Genomic DNA, 17,034 nt, shown 5'->3' with positions numbered 1-17,034 from the left:
CATCCTTCCGCCTCCTCTCTGCATCTTCTATTCAGTCAGTAGCAGCAATGCCATACATGGACCCCTTCCCCCACCATGCCACTGTAAAACCCCATCACCCGTGATGTAATTTCTACACCACCATCACAGGCTTCCCTCCATGTTCATACTGTACTAGGCTACCTTTTCCTTGACCGAAATGCAACCGCCAATTCACGAGACTCAGCAGTATGCAGCGGAAACTGACGGTTCTTGTAGGCCTGCCGCCTATGTGAAATGAAAAAAGCCCCACTTGAATGTATATTAGGCCCCTCTGCTGACCACTTATTGATCCTGGAATCTCATTACTCTGATGTCGAAAGGGACATGATTTGGGTAGGGGATGGCCTCTCCATTATGGCTAGTGTGTGTTATGCTCATGATGACCTGTGTGGGATACATAGCGAGCAGGCCAAGAGCCCAGTTGACACAATGCTGTACCCTTAACCCTATAATATTCCACTTATTGTAAATACCCATTTGTTTTTCTAGACAGATGAACACACAGATCAGACTGATAGCCTTCAGTGGTACAGTTTATCCCCCCATCACTCAGATTAAAGGATTCCCTGTTAAACTGAGTGATCTTTGAAGAGGGAATTGTAAGAATTCTTCACAAAGGCATAGCCTATGCTTCAATTGAAGCTCCATTCAGATACTGTACCTGCAAAGAGTATGGTGTCAAGCCTGGGAGCTTTCATATGGGGTTTGCACGTTCTCCCTCCTGTGTTCATGTGGGGTTTCACCCACACCAAAAGATGTTGCGTACATTTAGTACCAGTGCCCTTGGTACTGACCTTAGAGCTGGAGCTGCTGGTCCCCAGGCAGTGCAGTGGCTGCCTATTGCTTCTGAAAGAGTATATAAGAGTATAACTTAATAAAAGTTAGTTTTAATAGGCTATTAATCCTGCAGATGCAATAAGAGCACCACAGAGCCCTATAGATTGCTCAGGATCTAAAAAAAGGAAGTCGCTGAGCTAAGCCACTTTGAAGTTTGGCATTTGTCCCAGATAAATTAGGTTCAGTGCATAACCAAATACAAGTATAACTCTGTAATCTATTCTATTGGCCTGGACAAATCAATAATTTTCACTACTCGAGACAATGTTCTCTCATGCCAGTGGAATAGATTTAATTTTAATCCTGTATGGATGGTGATTCTATTTCATTGAAGATAAATCATGATCTACTTTTGCAGCACATCTCAGTCTAGTCGAGTCGAATGGGAGTGTTTTCCCATTCGACTCGACTAGACTAGACGATATGCTGCAAAAGTAGATATTGTACACGTCTGTCTGTCCCTTTAGCTCCCATATATGGAGATCCCTGATGTCATTCGTATATCCCCATACCCTGCATATTGGCATGCCCATATATGGACATATTGGTTAAATCTGTGGTTCTGGACAAATGCATATTGGAAAGATTTGCAGCGGGCACCGCACTCCCTCGAGACCTTGCCAATCCACTCGCCGAGTTTGACGTCGGTCGGTCCCATATGCACATGACCAATGACCTTATGCCATAGGGGCATAGCAGTTTGATCTGTGGCTGTGGACAACTGGATCTCCATATATGCCTATACTGTATGGGCATGTTGAGTTTGTTTATGGTTATGTTTGAGTCATAGTGACATGCCTATAGGGTGTATAGGATTTGTTACTTTGTTTATGGTTATGTCAGAGTGATGTGGCCGTGGTCCTGCTTATATATGGGCCTGCCGCCCGTCACAGTATACTTTTAATATTGGATGGGATGGACTGCCAACACTTATATTCAAGGACACACGTACACTGCAGATGCCATAATTCAATTTCAAAACAAAGACATACTTTGATGTCATCAGGAGTGTGAAGAGCATGACGTATCCTTTGAAAGCAAGCATCCCATATACCCTAATAAATCTGAGCCAAAACTATTTGTCAGGCCTTTGCCCTATTTGTTAATCTCCTGTTGACAATAGCCCATCGTCCGTCCAGAAGGTTTGTGCCAGTGGGGGAAGGTTGTAATTTTAATCATCTTACATTGTTGTGGCTAGAAAACGTAGTTTTCAGTTGTGCCTGACCAACACCCAGAAGGATCTAAATATAGGCATGCACACGTGTGAGAATCCTGAATGGACAGCACTGCTTTGGCAAGAAAAGGGAAGTCAGGTCCACTTAAGAGAAGGACTTACACCACCACTTTTCTGTCTTCTCCTCTGTACATCACTCCAACAGACACATTATGCTGCACCACCACACCCCTGCAAAATAATAGACTGCAATAACATTTTATTCATACATAAATGCAACTGCAACCTCAATCTGAATTGATTGAATGTGTTCGATATAAGTGCTTTCAGAATGTGTTCCTGTCCTGACTCCTGAATATAATCCATCTAGTTGTGGAAGCTAAAACTACGGGCCAAAAATATTCCAGTCATGCACTTCAGAGTCACCCACTTCCACAAGACATACAAACAAAAATACACATGTGCCCTCCAATCAAGAAGCTGTTTTTCCAATGACTAACGTATTAGTCAAAACTGACGAGTTTTCCATATTCCCTTGAACTATAGAATTATTCTCAATTAAGTTTCTTACCATCTTTTCTATAAAGTATGCTTGAGGCAAGCATATTGGCACACCTTGTGGTTTTAAAGGACAACTTTGTTTTTTTTCCCAACCAAGGTTCATGTTTTAGGTTGTTATTAGAGAAAGTAAAAGATGAGTGTTAGTATTTTTTCATTTTCTGCTTTCTTTCGTTATTAGCTATTTTTGAAAAACAAATTTGACAGCGATTTCTTTATTATTATTTACTATAGTCCTACTAGGAAATATAGTCCCCAGGAAATTACATCTAGCCACAAAAGATCACAGGATCTACTGAATGTGAAGCGGGTACAGTAGCGGGTACAGTAGGCTCAATATGTCCGTTTGTCACCTCCCCCTTCACATTCAATAGATCCCGTGATCTTTTGTGGCCAGATGTAATTGTATGGGGTCTAGTAGGGCTACAGTAAATAATAAAAAAAAATACAAAATACATAGCCCCATGCTCGAATGACCCCGCCCCTGTCAAAAATGTCTAAAATCGCTAAAACGAAAGAAAGCAGCAAATGAAAAAAAAATAACACTCCTCCAACCTAAAACATGAACCTTGGTGGAAAAAAGCTAAAGTTGTCCTTTAAGATTTAGTTCTTAATTCTATCATTATCCAACTGCTTTATCCCCATTTGACGATACAGTGCTGTACAATACATGAGTATTTGATATGAATACTCTAGACTAGAGACACTTTTCTCCCCAAATTTGTTATATTTTAGTCCCCCCTGTAATTGCTCCTTATGAGGACATAACTCATAACTTCCACACTAATGAACAGGCACCCTGACCAACTTGTAGAGTACAGTAGAAGATGCTTGTGTTAGGAACAGGGATCAACCTCCCACCCGTCTTTCCTCCCATGAACACAGCCGATTGTGCTTCTATGGACACCAGGCCATGCTGGAAGCACCGCAGAGGAGCCACCTGAGTGCCCTAGAGATACTCCTAATCTTTATGGACAACTTCCTCATGGTGTGGAGGACAACTCATCTCCACACCATCCTCAGGTCAACATCACTCCACATTTTGAAAACTTTCCAGAGGGTGTTAAAATAGTTTATATATAAAATATACATTTATAATAGTAATGCATTGAGAAGTCAATGGCAAATTAGAAAAATGTACTCCTCAGAGCATATTTCTCAGCCAAGCCTGGTTGCCTACCCAGTGGCCACAAACTTTGTAAGGCAGTCATAGCCAATTGGAAAGGGATCCTTGAAATCGACACATGCATCTTGATCACATGACTCCATAGATAATGTGTACTGATTTGTGTGAGGTTTGGACAAAATCTGTAGTAGCAAAGTAAAGGGAAAAAACATTACTGTAGGGGAATGTACTATACGTGCAGCGGAATAAAGGGAAGTTAGTGGCAGCAAAGGGTTTGATTCTTCTCTAGGTCATGTGATTGCAAAAGGAATCTGACACATTTCTGTGACAGAGTCCATAGAATTGCCACCTTCCCCTTCAAGCATAAAAGCAGTACAACATTGAACAGCCAGCACAGGCAAAGAAATAGAAATAAAAACACAACAAGGAGTCATTTGCCATAAGTGTATTACTGTACTTTCACACGTAAGAACTGTTATGACTTTCAATGGAACAGAACGTAAAACATACACATGTACACAGCTATTTAGATGTTGCATAACCCACAGAGGCTGTAGTCAACATTACAATGTTAGACTTCACTTGATAGTCACATGACTGAGGGACGGATAGATCGAAGAGAAGATGACCGCTGCATTTAACTTCACTACTGGTTGTAAATAAAAACTTATTCACTCAATCATGACCAAATATTCACATAAACACTAAAAGATTCTTACGAGTGCAGTACCAAGAACAGTTTAGCTGGTGAGACTTGGCTCCATTTACATTCAACATTAATACTTCCATATATATATATATATATATATATACTGTCAAAAAAGCACCACAATAAGTCCTACTTCATACCAATTATACTTTTTACACTGTTTTGTCATATTAAATGGAAATACGGTAAGCTATTTTTGGCGAGCAACGCCATCATAAAGTATAATTCAGGCTCAACTCATCAGATGGGTGTCCCAAATACTGTATGTACAAGTGTGTAAGAGGGAGGATAATAAACATGCAAATGATAAACAAGCAAATTCTACATGAGCCCTCACACAAACCTGTATTGACTGTATTTGAAAAGCAAGCTTACACTTCACATTATTTAACCAATACAAACATCAGTTCATCAACATGATCCCACATGTTGAGACATCACATGAACATGTCTAGTTGATGAAAACAGCATTCATCAGCCACAATGCATTCTGTTATTAGTACACCCCCCCACCAACAAAGATGAATAGCACAAGCTAGCTACAGTTTTGGCGACTTTTGCTAAACCAATCTACACATTTGAACAAGAATCAAGAATTTCAAAGGTTTCCAATGGGAAGCTGAGCACAAATGATTATGGAGATATTACGAATAGTTCAGTAGCTGAATATCATGTGTAGGCTGTAACTAGAGAAAAACCTGAATAGTTAAACATGAAGTACATTAATTACCCTTACAAAGAGGCTTAACAAAAATATGAATACATATACCACAATTATAAATCTTTAATACAAAATAAAAACCACAAAGATATATTCAAATTATAATAAGTGCATCAATAAATAAAATATTCAACTTTAACAATTATGTTTTCAACATGAATTTGCTGGATGGAAGTTGTTTTCTTTGCATATCCCTGTTGTGTTTTCTGTTTCGTTTTTACGCAGTAGATGGACGTTTCATATGGTTCTGTACTGTGTACGAGTACACAGTGTTTCCATATTGAATGTATATTGTGTGTGCAAATGTTAAGTACTGCATGCTTGTATGCATTTAATGAATCTGAAGAGTTGAGATGAAGAACCATTTAAGTCCATAATAATTATCCATAATTTATATTATTACTTTTTCTTTTTTTTGTACTGAAATGGTTCTTCTCAACTCTTCATTCATTTGTGCTGCATACACCAACATTTACTTGTCCCATTATGGGGCCATGGTATCCTGGAAGCCCCATACTTCCAGAAGACCGACTATGAAGTTCTCTTTACACAGGGGCGGGTTGTCAAAGGTGGAGCAGCTGGCTGTGCGTCCATGGTTCAGCTCAGCATCAATGTAGAGAGCATTACCGTCACCTCCCCCTCCTGGTCAGACAGAGAACAGCATTAGTGCTGGTACTGTACACAGCAGTTGGCAAATAGGGCTGTAGGACAATAGCTACAAAGATAACAATTGTTAATAGTTATTGACTGATGATGACTTAGGGAAACATTTCCTTACTGCTCTAATCCATTTTACACTTTACAGTATATTTTCAATATCTTAGCAACTAGACACTAGTGGATACGGTTCATTTGTCTGCTCTATTTAAGTGACAGACTGGCAGTGAAGTGAATGGCCATCTCATTGGACTTTGTCACAGTGAGTTTGGTCTGTTTACTGCATAATGCTGCTGTACAATATACACTGCCATCCATACAAGTGATGCATTTATATACACAACCCAAGCTCCCTTTTCACAATGACCTGAGATGACTCATATAGACGATGACACAACGGGCACAGTATCTCCACAGAGACGGGGGGGGGTTTTCCACTCACCCACTATGATTGAGTCAAAGTTGCCAGCCATGAACATGGAAGTGTTCCTGGAGTTGAGTTTGAAATGCCGGGCAGAGAGGAAGGGGGACAGGTCTCCGGCAGGCCTCTCAGTCTGTAGCAGACTAACTGGATCTTGGCCCTCTGAGGGCGCTGTGTCTTCCAGGCCTTGATCCTTGCATGACGCCAGCTCGGGGTGACGAATCACCACCCACTCATAGCGCTCTATCTCTGGCTTCAACTACAAAAAAGAAACAAAACGGTGTCAAATGCTGTCAGGAGTTTGTCAATAACATGATCGTTTGATAACACTGGGTCACTATAAGTAGAATTTATTTAACTAGATTTAATTACATTACAGATACCAACACATCTAAAAAGACAACCTGATCCTGATTCTAAAATGGACAAACATATGTTAAAACCTAAGTTATGACATGCCAAGATAAACTTTTACTAATGTATGAGGTATAACATGATTAAAACCCATTTAGGACTGAGGCCGTTTCTAAAGTTTTCTGAAAAAACTATTCGAAGATTACAAAACATTTATGTTGCTATATATATATATATATATATATATATATATATATATATATATACATATATATATATATACACATATACATATATATATATATATATATATATATATATATATATATATATATATATATATATATATACTCGTCTTGAAGGTATGGTTACAATAAGGGGTTCCCGCCCATATGGCCAAGTTCTCCATATCCCTCCACTAGCCTATGCTTATCTGATAGCTGTCAGAGGCTGATCTCAGTCTCTGTATCATCTGGTGTCGGATGAGAGGCCCTAATCAGATACTATTAGGTCAGGTTACTGGAGTTTCTGATCTGTGTATATCTGTGTGTGTGGCTGTGCAGATTTGTGTGTGTGTGTGTGTGTGTGTGTGTGTGTGTGTGTGTGTGTGTGTGTGTATGTGTGTGTGTGTGTGTGTGTGTGTGTGTGTGTGTGTGTGTGTGTGTGTGTGTTGGCGGTAGCGCCTGTGTTTTCTGGTGAGTCGAGAGCTCACAGAGCTGTACATCAACATAGATAGGCAGTTTAATAATTCATTCAGAAGGCATCAGAGGCCCCAGTCTGTGTGCCATTTATAGCCCAGGTGCAACAATGGATGTTACTTCTTAATGTAGCACCACCTGCCAAAACCAAGAAACTTGATATGTGGTTGTTTGTTGCCGAGAAAGACATGAATATGACGAAGGCCTTGTGACTTTTGCCCTGTAAATATGGCTTCTCCTTGGGGAGCAGAAAGTCGATATGAGCCAGGAGAGCCATATGATACAGTCCCGTCTCACTGTCACCAGCAAGTAAATGGCGCCCCCTGGTGATGATATTCTGCCACTTGTTACTAATGTGAAAAAAGAAAGGACTCTAATGTAACACTAATGTAACTTAAAGTATATCTTAGGGAGTTCATAGTTCTAACCACAAACTAGCTTTCAAAGAACAAACATTACAGTCAGCAGATCACAATGTTATTCAGTCAAATAAGGTAGTATTAGGAATTATGAATGGACCAACTCTGAAGACGAAGCACTCCCCCGTGCCAAAGAAGCTGAGTTTGTTGCCTCCCCTCTTCCGCTCCTCCCAGTCCGTGGAGAGGAAAGCACCGCACACCTTGATAAACATCCAGGAAAAACAGAAGAGACTTTATAACAGGATAAACTGAAGTCTGAAAAACACTGGCCATTATTTTTTCTTACAAACGGTGATGGTCTTTTTGATCCTATACACACCTATGTGTGTGTGTGTGTGTGTGTGTGTGTGTGTGTGTGTGTGTGTGTGTGTGTGTGTGTGTGTGTGAGAAACGTGACGAACAGAGCACAGCAGTGCACAAGGCAAGCAGGGTGATGAAATGCTGGGGTTTGTTGTGGTCAACAAAATATATCCAGAAAAGTAAGGTTTACTTGAGCCTAGTCAAAGCCCTGGTGTCTATAAAGTCTTAATCCGGCTAGTCCACATATAATGTTCAATTGAATATATAAACACAGATGAATGGCGGAATATTTATGTAGAATGTTAAAAGAGGTATAAGACAGCATGATGTGTATAGTGCTTACATCACCATCGGTCGTCCGGATTAGGAGAAGGGTGGGTTCATAGCCTTCACAATGGGAGTAGAACCTGGAGAAATAAGAGTTCATAACACAAGATGATTTAAGACTGAACTGAGGATCATCAGTTTCTAAAAAAGCCTCACTTTATGGGCAATAGTACACTTTGGATTATTCCATTTTCTGAGCACAAACGCACTTTGAACCAATAAAGTGGGTAAATATTAACAAAACTTGTTGGTAGTCTATCCTACAGTCTGTTTTTCATTGATAAAGAAGTATAGATGTTTGCGCTCTAAACTTAAGGCTTAATATAGGGCTGAAAACAAATGCGAGAGGCCAGCATGAAAGTCCATGAACAGAAAGAAAGGGTTTGCACACTGAAAGATGAAAACTGAGGCTCTTTAGGATGCAAAAAATAATAATAAATAGTCCTTTACTTGAAGTAAATAAAGTGGAGAAATACTTGAAGTAAATAAATAAAGTGTTGAAATAAAGTGACAGAGACAGTGGACGTTTGGTCCTATAAGTAGGCAGTTGGCCTATTTGAGAGCCTCAGTTTTAATCCGTTTTCATTGATAAACATTTTCCTAATCGTCATTTGGTTTATACCAATAAAGTCTTAACTAGAGTCAATCATAATGGAACAATTTCTGGTTCCAAATCCACAATCTTACCCCTTGGATAATGCCATAATAACAGTACTAATGTGAGCATAGCAGGGTGGTGTACCTGTTAATGCTGCAGCCGTGAGTTGAGGTGGTAAAGAGGAGCTGGGGTTGGCAGAGGGCGAATCGCTCAGGGATCCACGACCAGATGTCGTGCATCTCCTTGGCGCTGACTATCTCTGATGAGAAGGTGTCGGGATTCAGCGCCAGCTGTACATTCCCCCTGGAGACCCCCAGAAAAGGTGGGGCAAGGGAAGATCAGTGTTAGTGATGTTGTCTTTTCACCAGTTAAAAGCAAGTCTATTCGACTTCTACATAGTATACACAGTCTAGGCCTGGGCATGACTAAAGCAGACATTAGTGCAAGGACTTGATGAGCATTCATTCACAAATGAGGGGGGGAAAAAATAGTTGAAAAGAATAGAGGTTCAGATGGAATAGAATAAAATGGAATGCAATAAAACCCACCTAATACCACTGTAAAAGAACCAACGCACAGGAAATGGTGGGATGTGTAGGAGAGAAGATGAGAAGAGACAGTGGATGGAAAAAGGCGGGAAACCCAGAGAAAAGAGAAACAGAATGGTGAGACAAAAGGATGTACAAATTAAACCACTGCATGCCAGAAAGCATTATCTAACAAGACAAAGTATAATAACGCAGTTGCTTCTCTGCACTTTGTAGGTATACGTGTAAGTCACCATGCAAGTCACCAGATGCACAACTTTACACCAAGTTCTAAATTAGCCTAGTTACAGGCAGTGCAAATGGACAGCGTAAATGCATTCAAAGTAAATACTAACTACAACTAAATATTTAGACAAGCCTTCAGGGAACAATAAGTCCCTCATTTCAATGGCAGACTGCTTTGACTGCATCAACAAACTGACTAATGCTGCATTCACATGGAATCAGGCAAGCAGTAGATGCCAAACCTGCTGGACGGCACGGAACGGTAAAAAGATTAAATATTTTAACATTGATGCCGTCTGCCATTACTGTCGCCGGTTCTGGCTGCCGACTGCCGTCCTGTTCCGTTTACCGTCCTGCTCCCGTCCACTAAAATGACTTCCGGTTTACCTTCTACCACTTGCCTGATTCCATGTGAATGCAGTATCAATAATAGTTGGTCAGGTGTGCACCCTCACTAACGCCCTTTGCCAGATAGGCCAACGTTAAATTGTATATTTATGAAGCTGTTGACATTTACGTGATAGATCTGCTTCAAGAGACTGTAGGACGAATTCACCATGCAGAGCAGTGTGCAGGGTTGCACTATCAAGCATCAGCAATTTCACAAGTTTTATATAGATATTAATATAACCTATATGATGTGACACATGGAATGAAAGCTTGGAGTGGTAGGGCTATATAAGTATCGAGGCTGTGATGCACTGTCTCCCCCTTAAAGAGAGATAAGATAGGAAAGACCGAAGTATTTCTGTGTGTATGTGCGTAGTACACTGTGATTGGTTAATTTTATATCTGTATGAGACATACAGATGCCATACCTTCGTGGCGACATGCATACATTACAGACCAACATTGTTCCATGGCTGGACCCTTAAGCCATACTGTAAAAAGACTGGACTCCCTGACCAATTTACCAATTGAAATTGCTTGCTACTAACCGAAAGACCTGCTTATAGTAACCGTTTCTGTGCAATTTTAAGAAGGCATAACTCTCATTCCTAGCATACCACCTCCAATTGGATTTTACAGTCTCTCTCTTTATTTATGCTAGCATTAAAGGACCACTTCACCACTTTTCAACCTATCTTCATATAATAGGTCCTCACTAATAATCATGAAAAAATGGCGCAATATTTTTCTACTCTGTCTGTGTCTCATAGGGCTGTGGGCAGTTCAGAAACCGTCTTCCAGTGACATCATCGATGAAGAATACAAGCTAATAAAAACTGCAGGCTTTCTAGTCCTGAAAAGTTGCAATGCGAAAATGGAAGCCATCGTTCTCACGATAATGAAAATCTAAACATTTTTGTAAAAAAATCTTGTTTAATAAATAATCTGCCTAATGATGATGTCACTGGAAGACGGTTTCTAAACTGCCCACAGCCCTCCTATGAGACACAGACTGAGTAGAAAAAAATCGTGCCATTTTATCATGATTATTAGTGAGGACCTATTATATGAAGATAGGTTGAAAAGTGGTGAAGTGGTCCTTTAACAGAGTTACTTTAAGTGTCATAATGGCCTAAACCAAATTCCTTAATTCCTGTTCCAGAATGTTATTTACATGTAGTAATTTATTTGTACAAATGTACAAAACTAGTTTCAAATAGTCTCAAAGAAATGTCAGAAATGTCTTTATTGGGAAAAAAGAATGTCTTTGCAGCGGATATTGTCATGTCACTACAAACAAACTGTACAGGTAGGGTAGTAAAAGGCTAAGCTGCCCTGCACACGGCCCATAAATTCGTCATTACTTTTTGTACACATCCAGATCATTCAGCCAAAGTGCAGTTAGAAGCCATCCTGCCTTAAGACAGCAAAGCACAGCATTGGGTAATGGGTCTGAGATAGGGGTCAGCAGCATTTACAGAGCAGGGGAGGTGCCACAGTTGTTTCAACAAATCTGTTAAGGAAGGTCGAGGAGGACAACACCATGACTTAGGACAGATTTTGAAAGCAGGGGAAAACAACTTGGACAGCCAGTAGATATTGGTCAGTAGTACCGTTACATCAGTACATCTCGTCATGGAGAATACCATATTCAGCCTACGTGACTAGCATGAATCATGTGCACAATGCAGCTTTACAATGTGTATGACCCCGTCAACTGACATCATCCTGTGCAAATGATTTACAGCTGAGACACACAAGGTGTGTGATGCATATGAACGCATTCTATTCTCAAACATGAGTCATGACTACAGAGAGACCAGATCCCTTGCTTTGCCAGAACAGAATATACTGCAAACTCATTCACCATGGTGTGTATTGTACACGTTAAATGATCATATGCAGTTTGGATAATTGTCACGTTTGTGGCATCAACTACCATTTCTGAAAGAAGTTCAAAAATGTGGGCTTCAATCTTACTTGACAAAGAATAGATGAGACTGAAAGAAATACATACAAACAAAGAACCTAACAATCCTCCCAGTGTAGTGCATACAAGAATACACATGTGAAAACCATACCGCTTCTGTTTGACAGTGATGCCCTTCTGCTGCAGGGCCTTTTCATTGGCGTTCTGCAGAAGGGTGATCTCCTTGCGGCTAAACAGGCGGATAGAGAAGGCCTTCTCGAGTAACTTCTCCGGGGTGACAGTGGATGCGATGCCTTTAATGAAGGCCTGAATGTCTTTCCTCACTTCCCCCGTGTCCTGCTTCTCCTGTTGGCCTGCCTGGCCCGCCTGAGCACCCACCTTGTGCTTGCGGTAGAACTTGATGAGGGCCAGGGCCACCCGGAAGAGGACCTTGTAACCTTCCACCAGGTAGACGTCAAGGACTCTGGCAACATGGCTGAAGGGAAGGTCCCCCAGCACCCAGCGCTGCCAGTCTACATAGACCTCCATCACATCCTGTGCTGTTGCCACAATCAGCTTGTGGCCTGCCTGGCAATACTTGTTGGCCAGGTCACCGAAGGTCATGGAACTGGACTCGTAGGCCAGATAGGTCTGATCCAGTAGCTTTCTGCTTGGCTCGTTGCAGGAGAGCATGCGGCTGACATGCTCAAAACACTGTGCCTCGTCTGCACTGAAGTGCAGGAGCAACGCCGTGATAGCAGGCAGCGACGGGCAGTAGGAAATGTCCGGAAACTGTCCCGCCACACAGGAGATGACCCGGTGAACGGATGCTACAGCCTCAGACTTCAGGCAGTAATGTGGGACGGGGCTGCCATCCACAAAGTCAGGCAGCGGTATGGCTGAGGAGGGCTTCTTGGTGGCTGCACTTCCCATGAGGTCCCGGTAGACCGCTGCATCTGGGGTTACTGTGCGACAGGGAATGGCTTTGATGAGCTGCTCAAGGACCTGTGCACGCAGTTTGTGATTCTTGGCCCAGTAGCCCTGCCGAGCCATCTGCTTGAACTCCTTCAGGTCCTTACAGTCCACATTGGTGGGGCCGCTGCTTTTAGCCATCTCCCCCATCTGATCCCAGTCCACAAAGCTGCCATAGTCTTCCTCAGCCATTGTACCAGAACCTGAAGCTATGGCCAAGGCCACAGTGGGTCAAGGGACTGGTGTATACCAAGTCTTCCGTCCTCCACACAACGGACTAGTTCTAATGATCCTTTAGCTGCCCATGATGTGGCCCCTGAAATGCAGATAAAAGAGAATTAATGAGAATATATTATTCTGAAAAATGTTAGACAATTATGGTGGAATTATCTGTATTTCAGACTCGGATAAAAGGAAGGTCAACTTCTTGTTAAGAGTCGTCCTAGCTTCTCGGTTCCTATTTAATTGGCCGACTTGGTAAACTGTATCCATTTTATCTAAATAGAAGACCAAGACATATAATTTGCAGGCATGTTTACCCAGATCTGTTCTGCCACTGGGTTTCAGTTCATACAAGGAGGTGGTATGTAAGGATCTGGGTTCACCGTAGAAAGCAAATTGGAGACATGGACATTGTGTATGTCACACATCTAGAGATTAGAAATGCTAGCAAAATCACTGTTGCATAGCCTAAATAGAACACAACTGTGTGAGGTTTCCTAGTCATGCCACGTGATAAGAAAAAAACTGCAGAAGACGACCTTTGATGCAGAAATATGACTTACAGGGTTTATAGGCAAGCCTATGTTAGTGATTATGGTCAGATTGGCCACTGCACCTACTGTCCGTCCGGACAATTCTGGCTGAAAGCAAAGACAATACATGGCAAAAATCCATGAAGTCTCTGACTCTGGATGTTACTAAACTGAACCAAATCTGAATGCAGATAATCCAAAAATCTCCAAAAGATACAATGTTACAATAGGTCCAATCTCCAAACATTGCTGATAGCCTGATCTTTTGATGCTGATCATAACTTGTCAAGATTATTATTCTAAGTTTTACTGTTGTTGTATTAGATAGTAGTACATAGAGAGGAAGGAAATCAAAGTCAGAGGGAAGGGAGTTGGATTTGGAACTCGGGTTTGTGCAATAACTAGGCATGTGCCCAGTAGCCACCCTGGCCTATATGTCTCCTTGAGAGTGCCAATATGCTCGATTATGAAGGAGCGGTCTTGTGACAAACATTGACGTAAGGCTGTCATTCATCTTTGGCCTTACGATATTCTTTAACAATAACTACATTGTAAAACTCAATCAAGATGCCCCTCCATGCTGACCTGGCACTGTATGATATGTTTTACGAGTACATATTGTGACTATGACATATATACGGATGTGTATAAATAATATGGTCTAGTTTCTCTTTCCAGAGAACTACACATTGGCCTGTGTTTCATATACTTGAGCTCAGCTCATGCAATAAAAGTGTCTCAGAATCCATCTGCCTGGCTCAACATCCAAGATTTGACAACAATCATGTGTGGTGTTGTGTGTGTGTAGCAGAGTGGCTCAGAGCCTCTGCCTGGTGGCCTCAAAAGTCTATTATCTCCCCTGGTCCAATGGGTCCATAGGGATATCCCTTTGGTCTAGTGGTTACGATATTGGACTTTCATGCGGGACACCCGAGTTTGAATTCCGGGCGTTACATGTGTATACATGCAGTGTTAAGATAGGGCAAGGGGGTTAATAGTACTTAGTATATGTTGTATGTATGTTTTGTTCAGAATGTGTTTTCTTTTACTCTTTTAATGGAAAGCACACTGAATTTACCAAGTAAGAATTGTGCTAGGCCTAAAATGGACTTGAAAAAACGTTAAGGCTCACAAAGCAAAGCCCTCGTGTCAGCTGTCGTATTCCAGTGTAGACTACCTACCTATACCATGTATGATTATGATTGTATGGCATAGCAAATACAAAAAAAGTTTCAAGGGATCTTGAGGATGGCACGAAAAGTCGAAAACCCCACTTCAAACTTACGCATGAATGGAAGTTAAACAACACCAAGTCAAGTCAGTGAGGTCTCATCAAATTAGAACAGCAAAGTCAGCATCAACAAAAGGTTAATGGCTAGGGTCATGTGATGTGACAGACACTATAGCATCATACTGGAGTAGGATGAACTGCATGGGGCCAGTGTTCTTCTAAAGTCCACCTGGTGAGCTGCACTGGACCAAAGAGTGTTATGCTTCTGAATTAGACATAAACATCTACTGTTGAATACCAAGGGGAAATGTGCACAACCTTTTAATGCACCAACTTTGTTTTTGGCCAAAACCAGCTGGGACTGCCGTCATAGTTTTAAATATGCACTGGTCCGATGCTCATACTTACTTGGCCAGATGTTAACATGATGCAAGTTGATGCAACAACAAGAATTAGTTAACTGGAAGTGAAAGAAAAGCGTCGTTCAGAAATTCAGTTAAGTTACTTTTCTCTTGTTGTGCCGATTAGGAATAGGGGCGTGAAGCTTATTGCCAGTGTCACCGCAGGTCAAGGACTACGTAATTACTGTAAAGCTTGGAGGTTTTAACTAACACAAGCTCGGTTGGGAACTGAGCCACAGAGCCAGTGCAGCAGTAAGAACTGATCCCAGGCCAGCACCGCTATTGCATTGACAGTACACGAGAATCTGCAGTGTACAGCTGTCAATGTTTGTCAACTGTCAAGTAGTTCACATTCCACAGTCACACCACTGCAGCAATGACGTGTACACTGACATTTAAAAGTAATCGTTCAGCTTTTGCATTTTTATATATATTTTTCTTCTTAAATGGATAGCTTGGTAAATGGAAGCATCACTGTAACTACCGGGTATAAGCATATTTCGGCTATTCGCGGAACGCAACTGTGAATACTGGCAAGTTCCGAACATTCTATATAAAACACCGTGTCTCTTAGTTAGGGAGGATTTACCACACAAACTAAGCTAATTCACTCTTTTCATTCATACCTGTAGTTAGCAAGCTAGCTAGCCAGGCAAGAAACCTTTTCAGCGCGTACAGCAAGTACAGTCCACACCAGCAGAGCTACGTAACGTTATATGCACATTGCGCGACACTGTCCGACACATACATTAATGCACATATCAACTAACACCACATCTGTTTCAACGCAGCAACGTTACAATCTCAATCTCTGCTAGCTAACATAAACATGCCAACCCCAAATGAAATTTGGTCCCATGGCTTTCGCCGAGTTTGCTCTTGTGTGGAGTTGATTTGCTGCAAGCCAATGTACATATTAGACCAAACGAAAGACAGGGCCAACGGGTTTTTGTTTGCATTAAAAAGTCGGAAGACATAAACATAAAAGACACGAAAAAATACCTGTGAAGACAAGAAGAGACACTCCTACCTGGATATGAGATGTCTTGGAGACGTGTAGAGCAGCAGCATTCATATCCAGTTGGCTCGCGCATGCGCAGTGAGCCTCTGGGTACACTATTATAGAGGATCCATGGTGGAACACTGAAACAGACAAGATAGTTCAGGTCACAGGTGCTAACATCATCCGAGGTATTTAGCAATATATAGCACACACATAGTCACAGTTACACCAACTTATGCTTACACAACATCCTTGGAAATGGAAATGGCCTCCTTTCAGCTTCAAAACTTTGTCACACCTAAAAGAAAAAATCACACCCGTGTGAACTGAGTGGTGCAACTCCCCCCCCTCTCTCTCTCTCTCTCTCTCATTAGCAGGCAACAGTGCAGCACTATCTCCCTCTCTCTGTTTCTGGCACAACAGCGCCCCTACTGGTACTCATAGTCACACACAAACATAGGTTAACACATAGGTTAACACGGACATTGCTGTTCCTTCGAGTGGTTGCAACACTCAAAAACACATTATCCTATCAGTACACACAGTTTGCACTTTATTTCAAACTCATCTGCTGTTGTATAATGTTATATAGTTTGTCCACAATTGTCTACTCTAGACTGTGTCACTCTCTCTCACTCACACACACACGTACACGCACGCACACATACACACAGTCAACC

The 17,034-nt window shown here is 41.5% G+C and overlaps 1 protein-coding gene across 3 annotated transcripts; it reads right to left on the bottom strand.

Moving 5' to 3' along the window:
* Window positions 1-4,148: 4,148 nt before the first annotated feature.
* Window positions 4,149-16,645, bottom strand: tbc1d24 (TBC1 domain family, member 24). Of its 3 annotated transcripts, XM_079493019.1 has the most exons (9): window positions 16,598-16,645; window positions 16,382-16,494; window positions 13,750-13,827; window positions 12,165-13,280; window positions 9,065-9,223; window positions 8,339-8,402; window positions 7,800-7,895; window positions 6,246-6,483; window positions 4,149-5,788 (listed from the first exon to the last, which is right to left on the bottom strand). In XM_079493019.1, exons 4-9 carry the CDS (start codon window positions 13,154-13,156, stop codon window positions 5,631-5,633), a joined length of 1,707 nt encoding a protein of 568 aa, XP_079349145.1. In that variant the 5' UTR covers window positions 13,157-13,280; window positions 13,750-13,827; window positions 16,382-16,494; window positions 16,598-16,645; the 3' UTR covers window positions 4,149-5,630. The 3 variants fall into 3 exon arrangements, with proteins under 3 accessions (XP_079349145.1, XP_079349143.1, XP_079349144.1); XM_079493017.1 differs by lacking the exon at window positions 13,750-13,827 and having other exon boundaries at window positions 16,598-16,644; XM_079493018.1 differs by lacking the exons at window positions 13,750-13,827; window positions 16,598-16,645 and having other exon boundaries at window positions 16,354-16,418.
* Window positions 16,646-17,034: the final 389 nt, after the last annotated feature.

The sequence above is a fragment of the Electrona antarctica genome (assembly GCF_951216825.1).
Source record: "Electrona antarctica genome assembly, chromosome: 22".
NCBI classification, from domain to species: domain Eukaryota; kingdom Metazoa; phylum Chordata; class Actinopteri; order Myctophiformes; family Myctophidae; genus Electrona; species Electrona antarctica.
Note: the sequence above shows the minus strand (reverse complement) of the source record. Positions and strands in the feature narration are given on the sequence as shown.